The 18,353-nt window shown below is 36.7% G+C and overlaps 1 protein-coding gene across 1 annotated transcript in view; it reads left to right on the top strand.

Annotated features, from left to right (window-relative positions):
• The window catches only part of BRDT (bromodomain testis associated), a 46,830-nt gene extending 33,515 nt beyond the window's left edge, over window positions 1-13,315 (top strand). Inside the window, exons 15-17 of the mRNA XM_058303178.1 lie at window positions 2,189-2,394; window positions 3,082-3,262; window positions 13,097-13,315. Coding sequence (XP_058159161.1) covers window positions 2,189-2,394; window positions 3,082-3,262; window positions 13,097-13,165 — 456 coding nt within the window. The 3' untranslated portion in view covers window positions 13,166-13,315. The remainder of the gene's footprint in view (window positions 1-2,188; window positions 2,395-3,081; window positions 3,263-13,096) is intronic.
• Window positions 13,316-18,353: the final 5,038 nt, after the last annotated feature.

Raw genomic sequence — 18,353 nt, 5'->3', positions numbered from 1 at the left:
TCCTTCCCAAAGTCTTGATAGGATAAGAAACCAAGAAACTCCTTCCTCTTCTATCATTGACTAGACATCCACTATGATGGTTTCAGTTAGAGTCTCTATATGCAAGTGATTCAGGTATATATTTCTAGACTGCACTTCTAAGTTTTGATCATTTTTGAGAACTTCTTAGCATGCTTCAGCCAAGGATTTTTAAATTCTTTGGGTTCTACTTCCAAGGGTCTCTCCTTTTCCTTTCCTGCTATATAAACCGGCCTTTTTAAAAAATCTGAGCTCTTAACATTCATAACTGGTGTGATATGAGACCCACCTTTTTCTAACCCATTCTACTTTTAACATATTTAAATTAGTCCTTTGGTACTGCTGTGATCTTCTTACTATGAACCTTCAATGGTTTCTAACTTCTGCCTCCAGAATGAAGACTAAAAATGTCTACATTGTGACCCCAATCTAGCTTTTCAGTCTTAACAATATGCTGGTAACTCACTGACACTGTATCATTCATTCCCCTTAGCTACACTTTGTAGTACCTTTATGTTCTTTCTTCCATGGGGAATGCTTTCCATCCTTATCTCTGCCTGTCAGAAGTCTTCTCATCCTTCTCAATGATACCTAAAAAACTTTCCTAATCTCTCTCTCTCTACTATACTAAACCCACATGTGAGCTTTTGTTATGTTTTAAGGTCTTGCAAAATTTCATTGTAATAAAATAGAAATTTCAGGACACAGAGTCAGAGATGAGGGTTCCATCCTCCTTTATTCCCTAATACGTATACTACCTTCCCAGTCTCATATCTCTGTGTGAAGGCTAGAATTTTAAATTGACTGAGTAGTCATATGAGTTCTAGAACTAATATTTAACCCATTCCATAGATGGGGACAAAACAGAGGCTTTATTGGCAACCTGTAGAGAAGATTTTACAAGCACAAGTGGGGAACATTGGTGAAGGTCTTTGCGCATATGGTTGGGGGAGAAGGAAGGGATGTTCTTATCCCTTTTTATTATTTTAGGACAAATTGAAAGCCCATGAATATATCCAATCTTATATTTCCTTTTGCTTCATAGGGGGCCCTGGACAAATTTTTCCTTAATATTTCATGGAAATATATCAAAAGAGCAATCAAATATAAATCAAGAAGACAATGATCAAAAAGAAAATTCAACAAAAAGATGTTTAGTCATTGAATCATCCTCTTTCTTTACACAGATAGGCATGTTAACTCCCAGAAGGGCCATCTAGACTTGTAATGTCCAATATGGTAGCTGGTAGCCACATGTGGCTATTGAGTCCATGAAATGAAACTAGGAACTAAATTTCTAAATTTATTTATTTTAAATTAATTTAAATTTAAAAACTTACACTTGATTCAGAATTGGAAAACTTAAGTATCTTTGGACTGGCTTGATTATGTACCTTTACTTTTTCAACTGTAAATGTTATTAAATCTAAATACAGATGTATTATTTCTAATCAAATTTGCATCAGAATTGAGATGTGCTGTAAGTGTAAAATATACACCAGACTTGGAAAACTTAGTATGAAAAACAATATAAAATATCTTATGTTTTTTCTATGGGTTGCATATTCAAATAATAATGCTTAGGGTATATTGGGTTAAGTATATATATTTTTTCTTTTTTTTAATGTTAACTACTAGAAAAATTTAAATCATATATTTTTTTCTTTCAACCCACACTGATGTAGACCTTGGCATATCTTGATTAAAAATAGTGGCCTTGATCAGTTAACTTTTATTTCTTTCCACAGAAAGGAAAGACAGACTAAAGAGGTTCTAATCCTGTGCCATTCTTAATGGCATAATCTTCTTTTGCCTCTTATTAATCATTTGTATATTTGCTTTATTTTCACTAGAGGAACACAGGGATCTTGAGTATACTGAATGGTTTATTTATTTTATATTTCCTGCAGATTGTCATGCAGTTACTATATATATCTTAAAGTAATTGGAGAGAGTACTACTTTTATGTAGTCTTAGATGAATAATTGAGTTTAGGTTATCTTTTATGTTTTCATATTGTTCTGACTTTAGTAACATTTTAAGGTAAGTTTAGTAAAAGTACCTGAGGGTTCTTGGTATTGTAAGTCAATCTATTACTGTATCAAAAAATATTGTTTTCTAAAATTTATTGCCTTCCGTAAATGTTAACTGAATCAAATATTTGATTTAGGATATAAAAATAAAGAATGCTGACTCTTGGAAAAGTTTAGGCAAACTAGTCAAAACATCAGGTGTACTGAAATCCTCAGATGAGCTCTTCAACCAATTTAGAAAAGCAGCAATTGAAAAAGAAGTAAAAGCTCGAACACAGGAATTAAGTCAAAAAAATCTCGAACAAAATACAAAGGAACTGAAAGTATCCCAAGAAAATCAGAGGTCTGTATTTTAATGGATTAATGGAAGCCTTGGGAAATATAGCTATGTATTTTAAAATATTAAATTTCAAATTTGTCATGACTACACTTCAGCTATTTAGCAGTATACAGAGCAAATTATAATTGCAAAAAGTAAATTTTTATTTGTAGTTTTTCTAATTAGAAGCATCTACTTTGAAGAGAAGAGAAATTAAGTTTCTAAAGACACCATTATTTTCCAGAAAGGTCTGGATGTTGTTTCCTTTCTGTATGTGTGAAGAGGATGGTGTACCTTAGTTATAGTTTTTCTAAACCTTTTTCTTTCTTAGTATAGATTGCCATATGTAAAATTTGACATATCAAAAGTAATGCTTAAGTGGAGCAGATGTGGCTCAAGCAGTTGCGTGCCTGCTTCCCACAAGGGAGGTCCTGGGTTTGGTTCCCAGTACTGGGCAAGAAAGCCAGCTCAGGGGAGCCACTGTGGCTCAGTGGTTGAGCATCAGCATCCCACATGTGAAGTCCTGGGTTCAATCTCTGGCCCCAGTACCTCAAAAAAAAAAAAAAAAGGGCAGCTTAAAAGTAATGTCAGAACACGAGAATGGGTATCTACAACACTGCCTCATGTTTTGTCATTACTAACATATCTTTGTAATAAAGAGTTTAAGGAATTTGAGAAAGTTACTTTCTAAAACTGTGTTGTTTCTTCAAGGGACCATGGTAAAGGATTTACTCTAGATTCTTTTTCAAAAGAAATGCAAAATAAGTGCCTCGGAGAAGAGCAAAAAGAACACCAGCAGTCTTTGGGAGTTGAAGATAAACGAAAACTCTGGCTTCTCAAAGACCGTAATTTAGCAAGGGAGAGAGAACAAGAGCGGAGGAGGAGAGAAGCAGTAAGTGAATTTGTTTATTAAATCCAATGGGAAAAACTTCATTGTCTCTTATATGTTCAAAGATGCATTCAGGGTGGTATTTCAGTAACGGTGGAGTTAACTCTTTAGTGAGGATTAAGTTCTAAAATCAGAGTCTATAATAAAAATTTCCTATAGTCAAATGAGACAAGCATAGTATAATAGAGTATTGGCCCTGGAGCTACTAGACTGCCTGGGTTCAAATTCTGGTTCTGCCACATACTTGACTTTTGGGCCTTGGTTAATTTATATTTATCCTCCTGTGCCTTGATTTTCTGATCTTTATAGTGGGGATAATAATACCTATCTATTGTGAAGATGAAGTGAATTAACATTTATTAAGCATTTAGGAAAGTGCCAGGCACATAGGTAAAATGATTTATCACTTACTATTATTGCTCTTGAAAAAAATCCTCCAACTGTCTGAATTTTAGCAGAAAGATAGCATCTGTTCCAAGTAAGTGCTTCTGAGATTGACCACTAGAATAAGAAATTGACTTGAGTTTAGTAGTCCTTATATAGTGAATATGATATTTTAGAAACTGGACTCATGCTTAGTGGCAAGCACATATTTTGTAAGGTAATTATATATGTAATATACATATATATATTACCTTATACCATATATATATGTTGCTATTCCACAATAAGTGAAAGTATTTGCAGTAAGTTAAAGATATGAAGCCCTTTTCAATAAAAAGTATTTACTGTTTTACAGTTCCTTATTTTCTTTAAAATTTCAATTTGGTTTTTATGTTAACATAGATTAAATATTATCCATTATTTGGTCATTTGAATCAGAATCAACTGAGTTTTCTCACCATATAGACTCCCTAGACTATATCCAAGTTAGGAAATTCAGAAATTCTGCAGGACAGTGCCATCCACATGCATTGTTATCAATTACTCCTGAGATGTTTGTGCACAGAACTTCCCCATCCCCTTCACTAAGTCCCCTGCATGCCTGACACTGATGGTGACTGGGTGTCTTATTGGTATAGAACATTTTAAGCTGAGCAAGTGTTTCCTATTTCATCTACATCTTGTGAGTATGTTAATATAACATTATGTACTAAAGCAATTTGAGTATTACAAAGTCGTCCACTTTGTTCTGAACCATGTAGTCAGTAATACTTATTTTTTAAATATCCTCTTAATATTATCTGTGGTTTTGATAGAGGAAAATGCATCATATTACCCCTTACATGACAATCTACATACTTACTGAGTTCAGAGCTACTTAAATGCCATAACCTCCTCCTTACATATCAGTGAAGGCTTATGAACTGACTCTCCCTCTCTCTCAGTTTTTTTAATCCTATCTTTTCTACATATTTTAGTATCTATATCCTAGATTATTCCAACCTGAGTCATGCCTCACTGATTCAATCCAATAAAAATCCCTACAGCAATCCTCATGCTAAACTAATCAAGGGCCTCTCAATTGAATTTAATGCAATCAAAGGGCGTTTACACACAGGGGAATTGCTTAGTTTCTAAACATGATCATTCTCTTTGCCGGATTTATAAAATAATTTCCCAGTACCCCCAAAAATGACTTTCAGAAGTGTTATATAGAAAGAAAGCAGGGAAGCGAATTTGGTTCACCTGATATAAGGTCCAACTACCATATGGGAGGTCCAGGGTTCAAACCCAGGTCCTCCTGACCTGTGTGATGAGCTGTCCCATGCACAGTGCTGATGTGCACAAGGAATGCCAGCCATGCAGGGGTGTCCCCAGTGTAGGGGAGCCCCATTGTAGGAGAGCCCTGCGCAAGGAGTGTGCCCTGCAAGGAGAGCTGCCCCATGTGAAAAAAGCGCAGCGTGCCCAGTAGTGGCACTGGACACACACAGAGCTGACACAGCAAGATGACGCAACAAAAAGAGACAAAGATGCCCAGTGCTGCTGACAAGAATGCAAGCAGACACAGAAGAATGACACAGTGAATGGACACAGAGAGCAGGGGGCGGGGGAAAGGGAAGAGAAATAAATAAAAAATAATCTTGAAAAAAAAAAAAGCAATGTCCTTCAGGACATGTCCAGCAAAAAGTCCAGATACAGTTACTTACTAAGAAGTAAAATTGGCTCTTGAAAACCACTGGCTTGGTGGATAGAAAACATAATAGGAACATTTATTTAATGTTGCTAAACTTTACTATTCCATTCATTTACTTCCTGGACAATAGTTATCTCCCACTAGGAGTACTGAAGATAATAAACTAAGTTAATATATTTAATAAGGGTTTCAATTGAATAGACACCAGTAACAGACCAAGCACTGTGAAATATTTAGTTTCGTAGGGGGAGCCTGAGCCCTTAGAAATAGCAATAGGTGTCTTTAAGTGCAGAAAATCTGGTTGCGGTCAGGGAAAGGATAGTAATGATTATATTTCTCTATGCTATTAAAGAAAGTATTTTTGTTCCAAATAAGAAGCACCTTTATGATTCTTCTCCTCTTTAGAGATAGCACCAGCTTTCTTTCCCATTTCCATATTTCTGTTATTTTTAGTCATCCTCAAAATACTGACCTTTTACTTTTTCTTCCAATTCATCATGACCCCCTCCTCCCATTCATCTGCAACTCATCCCTCAACTTCTATGCCCTCTGCCTAATACTGGATAATTTCCTCACAGAAATTTTATTGACTATTTAGAGAACACTTCTTTATCCCATTTTCTTGTTGCTTACCATTGCTTCTGTCTTCTAGTCCTGGATATTTTGCATTCAGTTTCTTTTTTTCCTCTTCAGAATTACTAGGTATTGCTGGAGAAAAGTCGAGTCAATTGAATTCACTATGAAATATGCCATTTTTAACCTCACCTGGGCCCAACCTCATTTCACTTTTATCTGGTTTACTCCCTGCGGACTTGCTGTACATGTTTATGCCATAACTTCTCTATTATTTCAACCTTAAGCCCTATAATTGACCCTATTTATCTCAAACAAGGGCCTCTCCTTTTAATCAGAAGATTGAAATGATTTAGTATAAGCCTTTCAGTTGCTCTGCATTTAACTGAAAAGTTTTCAGAATATTTCCCTTTCAATCATTTTTCAAAAACCTCCTTGCCATGACTCAAGGTGAATGGATTTGCTTTTCTATATTAATGTTCTTATTAAATTAATACATATTTATAATAGTCACTTTAAATTCTTGCTCCTAATCCCAACATTAAGATTGGACTGTTCTGTTTATTTCTTGGTTTTTTTGGTACTGGGACTGGAGATCGAGCCAGGGACCTCGTATGTAGGAAGCCAGCCCCAACCACTGAGTCACATCGGCTTCCCTAAATTGGTTTTTTCGTTTGTTTTGTTTTGTTTTTTCAGGAGGCATCAGAACAGAACCCGGGACCTCCCATGTGGGAGGTGGGCACTCAGCTGCTTGAGCCACAACTGCTTGGGCCACATCTGCTCTCTCGATTGATTTTTATGCCAGAGACTGATAGAGATATTTATCCCCACAAAAAGGCATATCCCTTCCTCTGTCAGACCACTAGAGGGAGGAACCGATACCATCAACCTAATCTAGTGTTAAACGGGCTGGACTGGATTTGTTTTAGTTCACCACTAATTTAAAATATTTTAAGGGAGGAATCTTCCTTCTGGTAGCCCATGTGTAGCTATTAAAAGTTTGGTTTTTTCTTTACCTGCAAAATGTTCTTCCTTCTCCCCAGTTTAGTTCCCTTACACCCCACCACACCCCCCAGTTATGACAGGTTTGCTCCTCAATCTGCTATGCTTCTGGAAATGAAAGCAGCCACTGGTCCCTTCCCACATAGAAAAAGCTCAGCTCTCTCTGCGATTTAGACATTTTGCATTCTCAGCTCTGATGGGTTTGGCCAGGGGTGGAGGTAGGGTGGCAAAATGATCCTTGTGGCTTACCTGGCATTTTCTCAAGGTTACAAGTGGAAACAGTGGTCTCTAATAAACATTTACATCCTAACCAGAAGTGTCTCCTCTCTTCTTTTAGTTTGCTAATTTTATTTTGTTTGGGCTCATCAATTAATGAAATTTATTGAGTACCTACTATGTACCTAGTATCGTTCTAGGCATTTGGGACAGAGTGAAAAAATATAGACAAAAATATCTACCCTCATGGAGCTGGTAGTCTAGCACAGAGTTGGAGGAGAGGGAGGGAAAAAAAACAATGAACAAATGTGGCCATATTATATAGAATGATTAGGGAAGGCCTCTTTGAGAAGATAGATTTGAGCAAAAACTGAAGGAGAGAAGGGAATTGGCCAAGTGACTATCAAAGGGAATGAGCTTTCTAGGCAGAGGGATAAGCAAGAGCAAAAGCTCTAAGGTCAGATCCTACCTGGCATGTTCAGGGAAGATCAAGGAGGCCAGTGTGCGTAGAGCGGCATGAGCAAGGGCGAAAAGGAGCAGGAGAGGCTCTAGGCAGGAGCAGATGAGAAACGTGTAGGTTTTTTATAGCACTTGACTTTTACTCTGCATGAAACCCATTACAAGGCTTTGAGCTGAGGAGTAATAAATCTCACTGTGTTGACAGAATCACCCTAGCTGCTGTCTTGAGATTAGACATATAGGAAAAAGGGTGGAAGTTGGGAGACCAATGAAGAGGGTGTTGCAGTAGTCAGGGTGAGAGATGACTGGATGAGATTATCAAAGGAGTTGTGTAGAGTGAGAAGACATCAGTTATGTTGCATTAAGAATGGAAAAACCAGTGAAGGGGACTGAAAAGGAACACCCAGTGAGGTAAGGAAAAACGAAGAGAATGACACTGTATAACTCTACAGAGTATCTGAGCTTTAAAGATTAGCAGCTTCATGGTTTTATCAGATAATTTCTAGGTTTCTAGGAAATCTAATTTTGCAATGGCAGAACCATCCATTGGAAAATTAGAAGTGGGATATTTCTACCAACATTTGGCCAAAACTAAGGATGCCAACAAAATAACCCAGGAAGAAGGAGATACTCATAGTTCTCATATTCTTTTTTTTTTTTCCTTTGAACAGTTGTAGCATTGCAGAAAAATCATGGAGAAAGCAAGAGTTCTCATATACCACATATACACACAGTTTTCTCTATTAACAGTTTGCATTAGTGTGGTACCCTTGTTATAGTTGATGAAACAATATCATAATTTTATTATTCACTATACTCCATAGTTTACATTAGAGTTAACTCTGTGTTCTATACAGTTCTATGTTGTTGTTTTAAATTTTTATTCTGAAAACATTTAAAACCTAAAATTTCCCATTTTAACCACTTTCAAGTATTCAGTTCAGTAGTGATAGGTTGTGCTAGAATCACCACCATCCTTTACCAAAACTTTTCTATAGCCCAAACAAATTCTGTACCAATTAAGTATTAACTTTCCATTACCTACCCCACTCTAGCCCCTGGTAACCTGTATTATAGTTTCTAACTCTATTAATTTGCTTATTGTAATTATTTCATATAAGTGAGATCATACAATCTTTGTCCTTTTGTGTCTTGCTTTTTTCATTCAGAATGATTTTTCTAAGGATTATCCATGTTGTTCCATGTTTCAGGACATCATTCCTTTTCATGGATGGATAATATTCTATTGTGTGGATATATCACATTTTGTATCCATTTATCAGTTGATGGACACTTGGATTGCTTCCACCTTTTGGCAATTGTGAATAATATAGCTATGAATGAATATCAGTGTGCACTATGTACACTGATATACAGCTGTGAACATCCACTATGAACTTCTGAGTCCTTGCTTTCAGTTTCTGAGGGTATATACCCAGAAGTGGGATTACTGGGTCATATGATAATTCTCTACTTCCTAAGGAACCACCAAACTGTTTTCATAGCAGCTATACCATTTTATGTTCCCACCATCAATGAACTTATGTCTTTTTCTCCACATCCTTTCCAACACTTGTTATTTTCTGTTTTTTGGTTTTTTTTTAAGGATAGCCATTCTAGTGTGTGTGAAATGATACTGCATTGCGGTTTTGATTTGCATTTCCCTAATGTCTAATGATACTGAGCATCTTTTTATGTGCTTACTGAACATTTGCATATATTCTTTGGAGAAATGTCTGTTCAAGTCTTTGGGCCACTTTTTAATTGGATTGTCTTTTGGTGTTGTAGGTCCTGGATATATTCTGGATATTAAACCCTTATGAGATATGTGGTTTCCAAATATTTTATCCCATTCTCTAGATTCTTTTTACTTTCATGATCAAGTTCTTTGATGCACTAAAATTTTTACTTTTGATGAAGTCCCACTTATCAGTTTTGTTTTGTGTTTTATTTTGTTACTCTTCCTTTTGATGTAAAGTGTGAGAAAACCACTGCATAACAAAGTCTTTGACGATGCTTCCCTATGTTTTTTTCTAGGAGTTTTATAGTCCTCTTATTTTTAGGTCTTTGATCCATTTTGATTTAGAGGTCTTCTTTCATTCTTTTTTTTTTTTTCTTTCTTTTACATATGAATACCCAGTTTTCCCAGTTGAAGAGACTATTCTTTCCAATTGAGTGGACTTGGCACCCTTGTCAAAAATCAATTGGCCATAAATGTGAAGTTCTATTTCTTAACTCTCAATTTGATTCCATTGGTCTATATGTCTGTCCTTGTGCCAGTACCATGCTATTTTATTTTACCTGGCTTCCTCATCTGTCTGCTTGTTTTCTTTTTTTTTTTTTTTTAAGATTTATTTTTTATTTATTTCTCTCTCCTTCCCCCCCCCCCACCCAAGTTGTCTGCTCTCTCTGTCCATTCTCTGTGTGTTCTTCTGTGACCACTTCTATCCTTATCAGCGGCACCGGGAATCTGTGTTTCTTTTTGTTGCGTCATCTTGTTGTGTCAGCTCTCTGTGTGTGCGGCACCATTCCTGGGCAGGCTGCACTTTCTTTCGCGCTGGGTGGCTCTCCGTACGGGGTGCACTCCTTGCACATGGGGCTCCCCTACACGGGGGACACCCCTACATGGCACAGCACTCCTTGTGTGCATCAGCATTGCGCATGGGCCAGCTCCACACAGGTCAAGGATGCCCGGGGTTTGAACCGCGGACCTCCAATGGGGTCGGCGGATGCCCTATCCATTGGGCCAAGTCCACTTCCCTGTCTGCTTGTTTTCTGCTCGTCTTATTCTAGAAGGCACTGGGAACCAAACCTGGGACCTCCCATATGGGAGGCGAGTGCCCAACTGCTTGAGCCACTTCTGCTCCCTGCTGGTTGCATTGTCTGCAGCATCTTCTGGTTACATCTTCTGCTCATTGTGGCCTCTGCTTGTCTTCTTTAGGAGGCACCAAGAACTGAACCCGGGACCTCCCATGTGGGAGGCAGGCACCCAATTGCTTGAGCCACATCCACTGCCCCATGCATTTTTTTTTTTTTTAAAGATTTATTTTTATTTATTTAATTCCCCTCCCCTCCCCAGGTTGTCTGTTTTCTGTGTCTTTTTGCTGCGTCTTGTTTCTTGTTTCTTTGTCCGCTTCTGTTGTCATCAGCGGCACGGGAAGGGTGGGCGGCGCCATTCCTCCGGCAGGCTGCAGTTTCTTTCGCGCTGGGCGGCTCTCCTTACGGGGTGCACTCCTTGCGCGTGGGGCTCCCCTACGCGGGGGACACCCCTGGGTGGTGCAGCACTCCTTGCGCGCATCAGCACTGCGCATGGGCCAGCTCCACACGGGTCAAGGAGGCCCGGGGTTTGAACCGCGGACCTCCCATGTGGTAGACGGACGCCCTAACCACTGGGCCAAAGTCCGTTTCCCGCCCCATGCATTTTGATCACTGTAACTTTGTAATAACTTTTAAGATCAAGAAATGTGAGTCCTCCAACTTGTTTCTTCTTTTTCAAGGTGGTTTTGACTATTTGGGTCCATTTGCCTTTCATTTAACTTGATGATTGGCTTTTCCATTTCTGCAAAGATTATTAGAATTTTAATGTGTGATGTGTGTAAATCACTTTGGATAGAATTGACATCATAACATAAATAGTTTTCAATCCATAAACATGGAATGCCCTTCCATTTATTTAGGTCTTCCTTGAAATAATATAGAATTAGTTATAATACAAATTTCCTGGGAAGCAGATGTGGCTCAACTGACAGAGCGTCCGCATACAATATAGGAGGTCCAGGGTTCAAACCCAGGGCGTCTTCCACGTAGGGGTGCCCCATGCGCAAGGAGTGCTCCCTGCAAGGAGAGACTCCCTACTGAAATAAAAGCATAGCCTGCCAAGGAGTGGCGCCACACACACAGAGAGCTGACACAGCAAAATGACTCAACAAAAAAGGACACATTCCCTGTGCCACTGACAAGAATGCAAGTGGACACAGAAGACACAGAGAGCAGACAGTGGTGGGGAGTGGAGAAATAAATAAAAAATTTTAAAATATTTTTTAAAAAATTTCCTAGGAAATAACACAAGTTTCATCAACCTCTTATTTTGTAATACTAAGCTAGAAGCAATTTGCAATTCCAAATCTTTTCTGTCATGAGAATACTTTTTCTCTTCCAGGAAGCCTGGTTGCAAATTGACATTTTTACCTACCACTTTTGACTATTGCTGTTTACTGACAAAAAGCAATTTTTTAAACTTTCACATCTAATATAATCTCAGATGCCAAAAAATATTTAACTTGTATAACAAGATGTATTAGTCAGCCAAAAGGGGTGCTGATGCAAAGTACCAGAAATCCATTGGTTTTTATAAAGGGTATTTATTTGGGGTAGACGCTTACAGTTACAAGGACCTAAAGTCAAGTCCAACTTTCTCACCCAAAGTCTGTTGCCATATCTTGATGCAAGATGGCTGCTGATAACTGCGAGGGTTCAGACTTCCTCTTTCCTCTTAAGGCTCCGTAGGTCCAGCTTCTTCCAATCTCAGCTGTAAGCTGGCTCATCTCTCTTCCTGGGGCTCGTTTCTTTCTGGGCTCAGCTGCTCTGTTCTCTTCACAAGGTCAGCTGTAAAATATCAGGCTCATCTCTCTTCCCAGGGCTCCAGCATGAAAACTAAGTTCTCTCCTCTGCCAGGTCTTTATCTCTGTATCTACTTCTCTTTGTGAGAGTCTGTTTTATCAGCCCACCAAGAGGGCTGGGACTCAACACTGAGTTGCACTCTAATGATGTGGTTAACTCAGAGCCCTCATCTTGATTTAATAAACTAAAAGCAAAACTTCTGGATTTAATACAATAAAAGGAGTATCATGCCCAGAGGAACAGACCAATTTACAGACATAATATCTTTTTAGAATTCATAAATAATATCAAACTCCTATACAAGGGTATTTTTAAAAGGATATAGTAAATATTGTTTCCTCTCTCTAAATTTGCTTTTTTTCTGCTTCAGCTTTTTTTTTTTTTTTTTTTTTTAGCATTTAATAAACAGCAATGTATGGAGTGTTGTATATACAGTATGGTTTGATCTTCTGTAGAGTAGAACCTGTTTAAATAATTTGCCCAAGGTTACACAGTAGGCAGAATCAAGGAAAGTCCATGTCTTTAACATTACATAGTTTAGTTCCTTTACATGGGGAGGATAACCAGTTAATTAGAAAATAATTTGTGTCCATCACTATGTTGGTTGCAGAGGTAAATAAAAGCATGTGCTCTCAGTTCATGTTCTCCTTTATACCCACACTGTCAACATTGAGAGGCCTTACAACTAATGTTCTTCTAGGCTTTAATTTTTATTTATCACATGAACATTATTTTAACAAAAATCAGATTGAACAGAAATTATCTATGAACTTATTATGTTAAATAAATTGTGTTCATTTTGAATGACTTCTGAAAGTTGTGTAGTCATTTTATGCAATAAAGTCATAAACTTATTAACTAACATCTAACATTTTTCTTTTTTTCTACAGATGGCTGGTACCATTGATATGAATCTTCAAAGTGACATTATGACAATGTTTGAAAACAACTTTGATTAAAGCTCAGTTTTTTAATTAACCATCAATTTACAATGAATGATACTAAGATTAAGATGCAGATGGTAAAATGATTCCTTTCAGACACAAGGACACCAATTCATATATTGTATTTTGACTCCTCTAAAATGATTAAACAATTTTTCACTTCCATTTTTAATAGCTATATGTTCATTTTTTTATGACATAATGTACAGGAAGTTTTATAATTTTGAATCCCTAAATGAATAAATTCCCAAATGTTATTCATTCTGCAAATAATTGTCTGATATGTATTATGGGCCATGTTCCAAGCAGTGAAAATCCAAAAAGATAGTTCCTGCTTGTTTAAAAATGAAGAGTATACACAATTGTATCAAAAATAATGACAGATTTAGTTCCTGTTAAGTTTTTAACTTTTTAAAAAAAGTATTTGTCTGACTTCCAAAAATACTTAGATCCTCTAAAAAATAATACTTGGTTTCCTTGAGTGTCAGATTACATGATTCTCTGCTAGTTCTATATCCAAAATTTACATTCACATTTAATGAAAATATTACCTATGGTTTGAAAGATATTTTTGCTTTGGGGCCAAATCATAGTAAATCTTAATTATGTATGTAAGTTTCTATAGGAACTTAAAAGACATTTCTTAATATGCAAACGTGATAGCAATGAATGTTTAAATTTTTTTACTTAACTATGGTAAGTTTTTTTTTCATTTAAATATTCTATAGAATATTTTTTTTCATAATTGTCAAGTTGCAGTTTTGTCTAAATCCTGTTTATCAGCTTTGTATATTTTAAATTTTTGAAATCTTGAACTATAAGTTATTCAGTCACTGTTCTGATACTATCTAAAGTAAAAATTCAAAGAATGTTGTGTATATATAGAGGGAGTTTTCTTGACTTCATTTATTTTTATAATCCATAGGATAAATTTCTTAAATAGCCCTAAACTACCAGCCATTTTTAAAACATTAACTAGAAACTAAATTGATATACTATAGAGTATGTATTATATGCTACTTTCCCTAAAAGAATCATATATACTATACATATTGTATCCATATATGGCTAGAAAGATATATCAAAGGTGCATATTGGTTACCTCTGTGTAATGGGGATTATGGGTATTTTATTTTTTATTTTCTGTAAACTTCAAAATTTTCTGTTTCTTTTTACTATTGATTAATACTTTTTAAATCTGGGAGAAATATTCCATTTTGAAGAGAAAGAATGAAAAGAGTAGATAAAAATTCTGTCAAACATACAGTTTATATTAAATGTCTCAACTGCCTTTAAATAACTAGTAAAACTGGTACTTCACTATTTGTCCATATCTAAAGAAGATTGTTTATTTTATTAACATATCCTTTGACACTGAAGAATAATGTCTTACTTGAAAGTTTTCCTGCAAACATCTGGAGCAGCCCTATAGAAACCTATGTTATGGTTACCTTATGGCTACCATGGTTAGTTTAACCAACTTGTAACCTTCTCTTAGTCTATTAAGGGGCCTGCCATAATGTAGGTAGTCAATAAACTTGGTAGGTTGGCTAAAGTCATTTTAGAAGAGAGAAATACTGGTTTTGATTACTGATCCTTCCTATATTATACAATTTTTTTAGTAAAGGACTGTTTAACTTTTCTTCTTGCCTGGAGTTACCTTCAATTAACTTCACTCATGTAATATTGCATGTAATTTATTTGTCTTGAACTAAAGCCTGGTTTTGTGAGGACCCCTTTTATGGCCCTGTCACCTCACTACAACTCCTGAAAACTTTATATTATATATTCTAGGATTCATGATCAGTCATTAAGAGCATTGCCTATATAATCAACCTTTTTGCTTGTTTCTTTCATCTGTTTGTTCTAAGTTCTCAAAGTGATCCCTACACAAGCATCGTCATTATCATGGTGCTTTTTAGAAATGGGAACTTTCTAGAAATGCAAATTCTCTGACTTCAGACTTACTAAATCAGAAAATATGGGCATGGTGTTCAACAATCTTAAGTTGAACAAGCACTCCAGATGATTCCAGTACACACTAAAATTTGAGAACCCCTGCTCCAACTGAACCCTGGCTCTCCCTTGCAGTTCATCATTTAGTGCCTGTTTTCTCATCCATTCCTTTCTCTGGTGTGCCACTTTCAGACTATTCTCCCTCTATGCTCACTGAAAATCCCAACTTTAAAATTTTTATAATTATCAGACTATTATCATCCACAGTCATTGACCATCCCTAGTTCATTTCCTCTAGGTATTCAGAGATTTTAAGTCTGTCTCTTTATCACTCTGCAGTTGACAGAGTTTCTGCTAATGATCCAGACCTCTCTCCAAACCCAGCCAGTCACTCCTTTGTCATTACCAACAATCAAACCCTTCCTTCATCTCATTGTCAAGCATCCTATTCTTCTATTGCTTTCTCTTATCTTTTTCTAGTTTACTCCCTAATGCCTTGATCCAACATTCCTTAGACCTCACCAGGACCTAATTAATCCTAGTGCCTTCAGTTAATCCTATTGCCTTTCCACAGCATCTCTCCCCTTCTTGTCTTCACACCCTCACTCTCCTTATCTGCTTTGTCTCATACATTAGTATAACTACTCCCTTGCATATGCGCCTCAACTCCTTTATTCCTTTCCTTTGTTGTATTCACTTGGCAAAACTCAAATCCTCACTAATCTGAATGCCTGGTATGCATCCATGAGACTGAATATGCTTAGAGGAAAACATAAACTATGACTAACTGGTCTCACTTCAAAATCATAGTACTAAACTCAAGGGAGTGTTCAATGCTGCCCAGAAATCTTAATACATTTTTTATGGTCCATTCACTCTTCTTACATAGACAATTATTTTATACCTCCTTTCTGCTCAGACCTCCAGCAATTACTAATTCCCCCATCCTCACTCTATGCTACCTATTTCTTAATATTTTTCACTAAGATGCTAGAAACAATTGGAGGAGGTCTTTATCAGGCTGCTAGCACCACATCTATAAACATCACTGTTCATATGCTCTGCTCTCCCCTCTGTTGCTAAGGATGAATTGTCCATGCTCCCAGCTAAGGCTAATTTCTCCACTTGGACCCATTACTACTATTTCTCTGGCATTTCTGGTTTCCACCACCAGTGTTCTCCCTTCTATATAATTACCAGCATACAAATTGTGTCTTAATTTCTAGAAGATTAATTAGAAGGAAACTTTTTTTTTGGTCTCCTCAAGCATCATCATTGTCTTAGCATGTTTTTAAAATTTTAATAGGATTTTTTATGTTATTAAGGTATAATTCACATACTTTGAAATTCACCCTTTTAAAATGTAAATTCAGTGGTTTTTTAGAACATTTACTCATAGGAATTCATGGTTTTTTCTTGATAGTTCTTTATATGTTTTAGATGTTAACTTTTTTTGTTGCAAGTATTATCTCCTTCTGTGTCAGTTATTTATTGTGTAGAACTCAACACTTGTAACCAATTTTCTAGTCCAAAAATTACATTAGAAGTCATTCAACATTAATATTTTATCTAATTTATGAATTTTATAATTTCTCATTTTTTAAATTAAAATTTTAAAAAATATTTTTAAATATAAAGGATTAAGAAAAAGTTTCTTACACCCCACTCCAACTACTGAGAGTGTCAAAACATGCATATTATTCTGTCATCTTTATGTTGTCCATATATGAACATATAGAGGATTTGAGAGGCTTGGTTTTAGAAAAATATCATTTATGCCTATTATTCTGCAACTGGTTTTTCTTGATGTATCATGAACATCTCTCCAGATCATTAGATGGATATAAATCAAATTCATTCTTTTTTGAAAGACTGCAAAACATTCCTTAGTGTACTTCTGTAGTTGTATCATAATTTATACAAATATTCGCCTATTGAGTCATTTTATTTCAACTTTTTCCACCAGCAATTGCTGTAAACAACCCATAGATTTACATAATTGTGCTTCTGTTTCTAAAAGGTAGAACTCCTTTTAGAGATGCTGGGTCAGAAGTTACAATTAAAAGGCTTAGTTTTGATTTCAGAAGACTATTCTAAACAGGTTAGAGCAGTTCACATTCCCATAAGACTGAGAGTACTACTTTCCCATTAACTTCACCAGCATTGAATGTTATTGCTCTAGTATTTTTTTGTGTGGTTAATCTGAATTTAAAAAATATATAACTTGTTTCTTTAATTTGCATTTCTGAGATTATAAATGAGATTGGTTTTATATTTGTTCACCATATGACTTTTCTGTTTATTAATATCCTTTAGTCTAAGGGGGAAATGGAAAGGAGAAATGAGTTTATATGGCTACGAGTTTCTAAAAAAGAGTCTGGAGGCTGGCAGAAGGATTGCCCTCATGCACAACTGAGCAGAGTCAGAGAGACAGATAAAGCAGATACAACCCCCAGATATTGGCTCCTATGAAGGCTAAAGAGACCCATGAGAGTTATGGTCATGGCCGATGGGGTTGACTAACAGGGCAGATGGCCCCTCTTTGGAAACGGTGTTTATGTGTGATGAATCTGGACTCAGATGGGATCTCCCTTCATAAGGCTTTCATGCTAATGTGATAGAGGTGCAGTTAACGTTGGGGTTTAAGATAGATTTAGGGGATTTGAATCTCTGGACCGACAATGTGACAACCAGGTCCTGAGCCTCAACAGACTCCAGCACCTACAATCTGATTTATTGGACTTATCACACTCAGCTAAGATGGAGTTGAAGAAGGACAATCACCACACCATGGAGCCTAAAGTGATTACAACCGAAAATGGGAGGATTGCATCCAGCATCCATGTGGAATCTGAGCCTCCTCTTGACATAGAGGTGCAATGGACACTACCAATCCAATGTCCACAAAGAAGAGGTGGCATTGGATTGGGAAAAGTGGACATGGTGGAAGATGGGTGTGGGGAAAGGCAGGAAGAGATGAGAGGTGGAGGCGTCTTTGGGTCATGGAGCTGCCCTGGATGGTGCCTCAGAGGTAATCACCGGACATTGTAAATCCTCACAGGGTCCACTGGATGGAATGGAGGCGAGTATGGACCATGATGTGGACCATTGTCTATGAGGTGCAGAGGTGCCCAAAGATGTACTTACCAAATCCGATGGATATGTCATGATGATGGGAACGAGTGTTGTTGGGGGGGGAGAGGGAGTGGGGGTGGGGATGAATGGGACCTCACATATATATTTTTAA

The sequence above is a fragment of the Dasypus novemcinctus genome, chromosome 9 (assembly GCF_030445035.2).
Source record: "Dasypus novemcinctus isolate mDasNov1 chromosome 9, mDasNov1.1.hap2, whole genome shotgun sequence".
In the NCBI taxonomy this organism is placed as follows: Eukaryota; Metazoa; Chordata; class Mammalia; order Cingulata; family Dasypodidae; genus Dasypus; species Dasypus novemcinctus.
The sequence above is the reverse complement of the archived record's forward strand: the minus strand, read 5'-3'. Positions and strand labels throughout refer to the sequence as shown.